This window comes from Cariama cristata, unplaced genomic scaffold (genome assembly GCF_000690535.1).
Source record: "Cariama cristata isolate BGI_N322 unplaced genomic scaffold, ASM69053v1 scaffold23947, whole genome shotgun sequence".
Classification (NCBI taxonomy): Eukaryota; Metazoa; Chordata; class Aves; order Cariamiformes; family Cariamidae; genus Cariama; species Cariama cristata.
In genome coordinates, this window is record NW_009625314.1 from 1 (window position 1) to 10,127 (window position 10,127).

Genomic DNA, 10,127 nt, shown 5'->3' on the forward strand with positions numbered 1-10,127 from the left:
GAAGCCACATTTTGCAATGGTCCAACCCTTATCACTTTAGTGAGTGGATCCTGTAGGTTCTCCAAGGTCAAAAGGGGGTGGAGGATCACCATGTGCCTAGTCTGCCATTGAACCTTTTCCTGCTAAGCACAGAGTTGCATTTAGCTCACTAGAGAGAAAAAGGCCTTTTTTTTTTTTAAACTGTGAGGTTGGACAAGCTTTTGGAAGAGGGAAAAAAACCACATCTCCAACTGGCAAATCAAGAAAGCTAATTAGCAGCACAAGTGATAAATGGAGTCTTTCGACAGGCAGTTTTCATGATGATTTTGGACTTCATTAAAGTATGTGATTGCTGCTGCAGTTAGCAAGAATTGATCCACCCATCATGGCATGCATCACACTATACTTCAATACCATCACTGAGTTTCAACACAGTAACAGACTTTCAGCTGAATGCATTTGGGTAGCAAGTTCAACTCCTATTCCTGTCTGCAGTCAGTCGATGAAAACTGCAATTGCTAATGTTTTGTGCCCAGTTCTCTTTTCTGTTACACCAAATCAAACTGGCATAATTCCATTGGAGTCAATGGGACTGACCACGGACTGAAGTTAATTTGCTCTGGCGAAAGCCATGGAATTATACTGATACAGTTAGGCTAAAGATCTCACCCAAAACTGTGATGGCTACATAGAATTAGTATGACGGTTATCTGCTAAAAACACAGCTGTCTCTCTTTACAAACCAAGACTGGTTCTACAAAAAACAATAGCTTCCCATCAGCAAAGAATACACCTCAAATACATGAGGGGTAAAAGAAAAAAAAAAAAAAAGCATTAAGCTAGAGAAGGAGGAGATAAATCAGGATGGAGCTATCAAACTTCTATTTTAAAGAAACACAACCTTCAGTGAAAATTTTACTAAATCTTTCTCAGAGAGCAAGTCTGCATATAAATCTGGAAGGAGAGAGCTCTGAAAATGTGCAGGGGTTTGTTATAAATATGTCAAGTGCTCCCCATCCTTTGTGGATTGCCTAATAAAAAGCAGTTCCACTAATTTGGGCCTTGGGTACCACTAAGTAGCTCACTGAACTATGAACACCTTTTCTTCTGCTGTCTATCAAGTTTATTCTGTAGGCAGTAACTCACAGTACAAGGGGAAATGTAGAAGCTATTTCAACTTCAGCCAAGATGCCTTTTTTCCTCCTTTTCTCCGTTCTATATTTTAATTTCCTTAATTGCTGATAAGTTGTTTTGTGAATTTAATCCAGTCTGGATTTGAGGTCAAACCAAACAATCCCCTTCTCCAAGATATAAAGTTTGTTGATACAAATCTTTACCATGCATAAAACATATTTTCTGTTTCAAACACAGAATCATGGATGCAGTCACTATAGAAATGTATTCAGTTTTTCTACCTGAGCTCCTCCACATTAGCCACATTCTTGCCAAGTATTCCTTTCTTACGCCGAAGGTTTTTGATCTCCAGCTTGAGAAGCTGGATGTCTTCCATTCTCTGTCGGTATTGAGTTTCACCCTTGTTTAAGATGGACTGCTGGATTTTTATCTTTTCATAGAGCAGAGCCACTTCTTCATTGCGCCGAACAAGCTGGGACCCTAAGATATCTCTCTCGTTGATAACCTAAGGATGCAGGGCAAAGCAATAATCTCAGTTACAGTTCCTCAGTACAGTCCCAAAGTATCATGACTAAACTTGCATCAGTCAAAATCATGTGCATTAAGAGGTTTCACTGTTATTAGTGAAAGAAATATGGCAAGGGCCTAATAGTTTCCCCTATAAGGGTTCAGTCACATGAATAGTATAATCTACATATTCATTTCAGTATCTAAATGTTTTTGTTTCAACGGCACTATAAAGCTTCAGTAGTACCACATTTACAGAGCTGAGCATCTTGATCTTAAAAATACACTGGACAAATGAGGGAACAGAATACAGTGTATTTGAAAAGCCAAATTAGAGATTCCTACCCGGTCAAATTCCTTCTTTTGCTTCAGCCTGTCAGCATCAGCTTCAGCAATGACTTTTAGGAGTTTTCTCTCTTCTGCCTCCTGATTTTCTATAAAGTGTTTGGTTTCCAGAGCCTGTTCTTTCATCTTAAGTAGTCCAGCCTGATAGAGACAAAGAATATAGGTAAACTACACCTAGGAACAATTTCCCATTACATAAACCTGGGATTAAGAGTTAGGATTTTATTAAAGTCTTATACGTTCCTTCAGGTTCATGAGATGTACACATTTTGTTAGTTTTTGAGAACAAATCACCAAGACAAGCATGAAGATCCATAAAGAAATGTTGTAAACAATATTTTAGTATCATTGTGTTACATACAATAGAAGTTTGAATAGATTTTTATCTATGACATGCTACAAGTTGTAATTCAGGGATGCCTCATTTAATAAATTTTTAAAAAAACTTAAATAGGTCATATCTGGAAAGCTTTTCAAAGGAGTTGTTATTCAAGTTCAAAGTCAGTCTGGGACATGAGAAAGGATAGTTCACCTTGCTGGAAAGGGCAACAATCTGTGCTATGTAATACAAATCAGCAGCAACTCGGCACAGGCTTCAGACTGGAATAACAGAATTGGTGGAGAAGATGGCAACCAGGCACGGAACAGCAAAATTAAAGAGCTTTAGCACTTTTTTAGTGGATGTGTAGATGAGGAAAACTGGGAAAAGAGGGGCTGTTCCCAAGTGCAGGAGGAGTAAGGTACTGTTACAGTGATTGCACACCCCTAACATAAACTAACACTGGAATGTGCCAAATAATTCTATCCCACTGTCATGAACTCTATAATTCAAGACATGTATGTAGATAAAAACTAATAAGGTCTTCCTGGATTATTAGAAATTGCCATCATTGCTAGGCAATTAGTTAGAGCCAAGATAGAACTAGCTGACTATAGTCCATTTTCACAGATATGAAAACTTTCAAGCCTTCACTCAAAGACTCTGCCACAACTCTGACCCTTATAAAGGATGATGTTCAAGCTGCCTTTTAGGAAAAAGCATCATCCAATGCTGAAAGAATGAGGCTGTGATGAAGGCTGCACCTGCAAAAACATTGATTTAAGACAGAAACAGTTCCATCATCATAATAAGATAGCTTGTTCCATTCTTATTTAATAAAATTCTCATTTTCCCCATATGTGCAACGTTCATATCTCTTTTACTCAGTTAGATGTACATCGGGATCCATGAGCCTAATAAAATGCAAGCCACTTCATATTGAAATGCAATCAACACTGTGCAAAAGCTATCTACAAATGTAAAACTGCTCAGGCATTTGGCATTGCTGGATAATATTTTTTTAAATATATCAAAATTCTATGTTCTCCTTATGTCAGAAAAAATATGAGTTGTAAATAAGTTGCATTAGATGTTGGCAGCAAACATTCATATAAACAAATCTCCTCACTAGAATGCACTAAGTTAAAATAAATCTGAACTGCCTTGTATAGTAAAGAACATAAATACTTTAAGCCACACAAAGGCCCCATAAGCTAACAGGACTTTCAATTAGATTAAATATGCTAAAAACTACAGTATGAGGGCTGTGTACATTAGGTAAGAAAAAGGAAATTAATAAGCACAGTCACTGTGCAAGCAGAAAAATGATCAGGTCTGAAACTGCTGTAAATCAGCACAGCTCATTTGAAGTTGGTTCAGGGAGCTTGTAAGAACTGAAGAACAGTCAGCAAGAAAGAAGAATTTATATGGGACCTATGCTGATATCTCAAACCAAATTTAAACCAAATTCTTGTTTAGATTGTGAAATATTAGCATCAGTGAAGAGGGTTTTTCTATTTGTTCTAGAGGTGGGAGGAAAATACGAATTTTGTAAAAGGTATAACAAATTTTATAAAAGGTATAACTGGGGCTGGACACAGAATGCTGAAATAACAAGTCAGAGGTTTTACATTCAGATTTCTAGAAAATGCTGAAAAAAAGAAAACAAAAAAAGACATGCATGAACAAATATAAAAATACACAAAAGCACTTGACAACAGCTCAAACCTGGGGGGCCATAGTTCTTACAGCTTTCAGATACATATTTTTCAACATTCGGATGCTTTGTCAAACCAGTCTGATCCACAAGCCTGTATGAAGGCCAACTGAAACCAAAAGATGGCATTGTACTGACTTTAGTGGAGCTTGGATCAGGCGTCCTCTGTTTCATTTACCATGATTACACATTAAGACCTTTATGCCAGCTGAGGCAAGCATAAATCCAATGTCTGTATAATCTCATTCCTATGAATCCCAGTCCTCCATGATTTAGCACATTCTTTAAACTGATTTCTCAGGAACAGCTTGCTTGCTTCTTTCACATCAGTGCCAACAGGACAAATTGAAGCCAGGTTGCTACACAAATAATTGGGTTCTTTTGTGCCTGTGTCAATCAGCTCCATCTTTGATTTCTCTTCTGCTTTAGTATTCAGCAGAGACGCTCAGGTGTAAGACCACAATGCCCTGAAGCTAGTCAGTAATGTGATGTCAGTATGTGGACATACTTGCGAGTGAATAATTGAGTGGGTAATCCATGTAGCAATCATATGTTTGTCAAATGGATGGCAGACTGTTCTCAGGTGATGAGACAGAATTGGGGACTAGTTAAGGCAGAAAGCTGCACACAGGAAATGAGATGCTGCTTGACTTCTGCATCACCGATAGAACAACTCTGAGACAGATCAGGTACAAGAACACTAATTCATCACCTTTTTACAAAGCTCCATGACATCTTGTCATAGCTGTAATATGCTGAGAGGGGCTGAAAACTCAAGCAGTCATTGCAGCACAGCAACAAACTAACAAAAGAAAACATTGTGGAAAATGGCAGGGGACTTTTGTTTTGGGGGTGTTGTTTGTCTCTTGGTTTTGTTTTTTTTTTCTAGTGCTTAGCGAAGAGAAAAAAATAAGATGCTGTGGACCCTCTCCTTAAATCTTTTGAGAGCACAGCAAATTGGGTTGAGATATCACCAGAAATCTAGTAGTTTATCTAAGGATGGGCTGCAGCAAGTGCTGAGAAGAAACAGAGCTTCAAGCCCAGTTTTCCTTTGATTTAAAATAGATTCTTGCTGCTTTATACCACAACATTAAAATAAAACTTTCTATGCAGAGGGATCTACTAAAAGGCACTGCCTAACTTCCAGGCGGCTAATGCTTGCCAGTCACACAGCAAAACAAGATTGTGAAGTGTAATATAATGGGTTTGCACTTAAAAACAGCAGAGAAAAAAGACTTCAAAAAGAAAAACTTGAATTATAAGGGTCTATATTACAACTTTGCCAGAATCAGGTTATCCCCAAAATCCACATTTCTGCAAGCAAAATGGAACTTTTCAGTAAAAATGTTCAGTCACCAAGAAATTTAAAGCTTCCAACATACAATCCAGGACCTTTCTGATTATAATTATAGTCAGAGATTAAATTTGCCAGATACATGGAAGATTTATGTAACTAATACTTCTAAAGGGTACTGAGATCTTGTACTTCAATTACAGAATAATTTATTAAAATACAGCAAAAATACTACCACAGACCAGGAACATAATGCAGTCTGTGAAATCATGGAAACCATCCTTTGTAAGAAAGTGTATATGTAAAGTCTCTTACTTTCAATGATTCCTTCTCCTTCTCTGTCTGCTGATGTTCTGCATGTGCTTTCTCAAGGGCTGCTTCTCTGTCTGCGATCTCCTCTTTCAGCTGATCCACCTGATGTATCACAGTTTTCAGTTTCTTCCTTGTTTCTGCTATCTCATCCTAATAGGACAAGAAGTGCAATCACAGAGAAGGATCAAAAAAGAGCAAGTTTGTTATTGGGAGTTCAGGCTATTTTGATGCTGGAAAACATAGCCACAGCACTTGAGAGGTGATCTGCTCTATGTACCACAAGATGTTACTTCCGAATCCAACAGAACAAAACGGTTTCATTAAATGACAATTTTTTGTTTATGCCAGCATGACATTGCAGTAAAAAAGCCTTTAAAAGATACATTGACAAAAATAATGACCATCAATTATGATTATAATAAGCCATTTAATTTAAAGTGCTGGACACACAATAAGAACTAGTAGTCAATCCAAATGAATATGATTCTGACGATATCCATCTGTTTTGATGCTTCTAGTAATGTGGTTTTCAATAAGGTTGTATACAGTTGGGCACAAATGTTGGGAGAGAAGCTACTGTTGTGCAAACGAACATACCCATAAGATACCTATATGCCTACAAGGAAGTATAGGAAATGCTTATCTCTGTTTTGTCTATGTGCTAGCTTGCACATAGGTGCAAGGAGGAAAAGAGTGTGCTCAGAGATTGAGAAGTCCCTGTTATAAGAATATTTAGCATACATTTTAAGCTCAAAACATAGCGCAAAAAGCCTGGTAGCACTGCAGAGAGATCAGGTCACTAGGAATGCTTCTACTCACAGCACAGAGGTGCCTGCCCATACAAAATTAAGAAAATATTTCAACTCATTGCCGTGACGGCACATGTTATAACATGAAATGGAAGATAATAAATTCAATGTTTAGATTCAGAAGAGCATGTCTGTCTAACGAAAGTAGCTTTAGAAGCTATTACTCCTCTGCCAGAGGCTACCACCTCACAGAGAAGACATCATAACCTTTCATGTGAATACATTCTGTTTCAATACAAAATGAGGGTAGCTTGGAGCTCTTTCAGCACCGTCCACCACAGATGTGGATTTACTTGATGAATTGTTTACTTGCATGAAATGCTTAACATAGTCAAGCAAGATCTTGAGTCATGGCAGTCTTCACAAACATTGAATTAACCAGAAATAAAGGTAACGTTATGCCATAAGGCCTACCTGTTTGCATGTTCAGTCACTCCTATGAATGCAAAAGTCATATTAAAAGCTGTCTTTGCTAAATAGCCTATAAATCTCTTCAATATTTTAAAAGATGAGAGAGGTTTAAAATATGGTGCCCAGAAATATACCCAAATACATTCCTAATTCTGTATTTAATGAAGAACAGTAAGAACACACAAGTTTTGCAAACAGGTCTCTTAACTTGCTTAAACAAATGAGCTCCTAACACCAAAAGAAACCCCAAGGATGAAAGCACCAGGTATTTATCTCATATTAAAAGCCTGCCAGCATGGCTTTTCCAAGAGATTTTACTGAATTGAATATTATGGTACTCTGGAACAAGGTGAGCAACAGGGGATCTTTCCATATTAAGCAATCCAAAAATACTTACATCTAGCTTTATCTAAACAAGCTTCTGCAAATTTGTTTTACTTCTCAAAAGGAAAAAGAATTCACCATAATCCTAAAAAACCCTTTTTCATTTTATTTTTTTCTTTCTTTCATGGCTGGTTGACCTGTTACTGAGCTATGAATGGCTATTTTTTCACTGCTGCGCATAATATTGCTTTAGCCAAAAGATCTTTTGGGGTCAGCTAACTTCTCACACAGGACTTGCCAGAAAAATTTTTTATGGTAAGCCAAGTAAGCTATTAAAGTCTAAACACCAACCTCTAGCAACTAGAGCTGCAAGCAGCATTGTGTACATCACCATATAACATTCAAAACCTGAAAAGGCTGGTAAGTTCATTGCTTCATTTTGTAACTCAGCACATAGATGTCAGTTCTTTATAAGTAAGCAAATTTATGTTGTATATTTAAAAAAAAAATTACCAATGTTGCAATTTTTCACCCTTATTTCTCCTGAGAAATTGTTTAGGAGCAGCGAGAATCCCAACACCACACCCACTGATGAGAGGCAGACAAAGGTCAAGTAAAGCAGCCGACATAAATGGCAAAATGATTCATTCCTAATCAAGTTCCTACCCAACCGTGTGCTGAATTTGATCAGTTAATTCCCATCTGCTTCTCAAGCAAAACACCTACCTATACACATCTATACTATGGTCTGAAATCTACTATGTATGTTTCTCTTACAAATCCATATTCTGAAATAACCCAAGGCTGTAAATCACAGCTATCCAAGGTCCCAGCCTCTGCCAATTGTAATAGGATTTGTGTAGTATTTTAGATCTTTACATCAGAATAATAGAACATATCCTTAAGTGATCTGTTCTCTTCCTCTAGTATTGTTAGTGAGATCCCCAGGGAAGAGATATGAATGGAGAGAATCATTACCTGAGGAAAGTGACACTCCCTGAAAAGAACAAGTGAGGTGGAAGTGTTAAGTTCTGTCAGAAAATTCCACTTCAGCTGGGAAAGTGTTCCCTCTACTTTCTAAATCATAATTTAAAGTAATGTGCATTCAGGGCTAAGGAGGCAATCTTATTCCCCTTATATCCTATTTCCCATACATGCAGACAGCTCCTAAAGGGATAAAACAGAGTGTAGCCAGGATGGAAAGGAAAAAGCATCTTCTCCGATACAATTCCGTATCTCCAGTGTTCTGTGATTTTATGCATGGTTTGAAGCAGGGATATTGCCGCATGATGACTCCCAACTCCTATTTCCAGTCCAAATACGAACTGTACAGATAGTGTTAGGGAGCTAAAATATTCATTTCCCCAAAACACACAAGAATGAAGAAACCGCTTCTGCCATTTATCCAGTGAGTTTTCCCTTTAACGAATTAAAATTAGATCAGAGAAAGAAAAACAACAAGAGCAGAGAGAGAAACACAAGGAAAAACTTATCTTTCTACCTTAGCTTCAATCAGATTTTTACTGTACAGGTTCCTCTCCATTCTCACAGCTTCACAGTTGGTTTGTTGCTGTTTAAATTTAATCTCAGACTCTTCTATTTTCTTCTCATAGTCACAGATCTGTATTTCCCGTATTTCAATATCTTTCATGTGCTTGAGGACCTGGAGCAGAAAGAAGGAAGTGAACACGATTAAACGATCATCACAAGATTATAAGGATGGGGCAGAGTTTGTGATTTTCTACTAAGATGACAAGTTCAAATCCCTGTGATAAGAAGTTTTGGCTACAGCTAAAAATCACTTCTGTCCAAGTACAAGTTTAACCTTCCTGGATTGCTTACGTGGGACAACACTTTATTTTAATCTGATACCTAGGTTTTGTTCCAGACTAAAACCTGTAGATGTGCATATATTTAATTTAGAAACAAGCTACTGAAAATATTGCCACTGAGGTTGAATAAAATCAACATAATCAGCTTTCATCAAGAATAGCTTTACATTATTTACAGAGTAAAGCTAGATTTTGTATGTTGTTTTAGATGTCAGCCATATAATTAGATGAATAAAGACACATGTTTTTTCAAAGAAGCCCTGCATTTACTCCTATAGTCTAACAACCCAACTTTTTTTAATGAACACATGATGACAAACTGTTGATATACAATTACAATAAGTCAGTTAATGTAACTTACACTTGATCTAAATAAGCAGGTAATCACCACTAGTTGCTTCTATGAAAGATTAGAAATAATGGTATGAAGAAAGAAGATATCACATGCAGTGTCAATAAACAAAAATACAAAATTTTATACACTTTTATTAAACAGTTACCACCACAACAATACATAAGAATTGCTACATTAAAGCAGCAACAATAAAAATAGTTGCTAATTATTATGATAGGTTTCCTAATTCTTCTTTTTAAAATGTAGAAGCTTCCTCCTGTTGCACAAAGTTGAAAACCAAGGAGCACAAACAAGCAGTATTCAAACAGAATCCATCATTACAAAGAAAGAAGATTAAAAGAAATAAACAGAAAACTAAGGAGTACACACATAAAGAACATAATTTTTCAAGTTAACTGCCCAGGCAAGAAAACAATGCCACCCTTAAAGCTGGGGAAAAGATAAAGCATTAAAGAAAAAGCTGAGGAATCACATGGACAAAATCCAGAAGTCCATTTACAACTGCATTTCACACTCAGTTCTCCTGACACTGTTTTTGAAGGTAGCAGTTTGAGCTAAGATTAAAGTTCCTATGTCGAAGCAGGAAAAAAAAAAAAAATATTTACATCAAACAGTTAATAACTGCAAAGTTTGTGGTCAACAATCCTGTCCCTTGCTTAGCAGTAAAGCCTTGTGAGGTCTAACTATGGGGTGGGAGCTTAATTAATTGATCATTCTACCAAGTACCTCCAACTAACTTTGAAGATAGGGGATAGCTAAATATAGAAAATTCTATTACAGCAGCAGGAA

At 36.9% G+C, this 10,127-nt stretch overlaps 1 protein-coding gene across 1 annotated transcript in view; it reads right to left on the reverse strand.

Moving 5' to 3' along the window:
* Positions 1 to 1,390: 1,390 nt before the first annotated feature.
* The window catches only part of CFAP58 (cilia and flagella associated protein 58), a 29,129-nt gene continuing 20,392 nt past the window's right edge, over positions 1,391 to 10,127 (reverse strand). The window contains exons 9-12 of the mRNA XM_009703575.1: positions 8,653 to 8,814; positions 5,611 to 5,757; positions 1,966 to 2,106; positions 1,391 to 1,618 (exon numbers count right to left, since the gene is read on the reverse strand). Of these exons, the coding sequence (XP_009701877.1) occupies positions 1,391 to 1,618; positions 1,966 to 2,106; positions 5,611 to 5,757; positions 8,653 to 8,814 (678 nt within the window). The remainder of the gene's footprint in view (positions 1,619 to 1,965; positions 2,107 to 5,610; positions 5,758 to 8,652; positions 8,815 to 10,127) is intronic.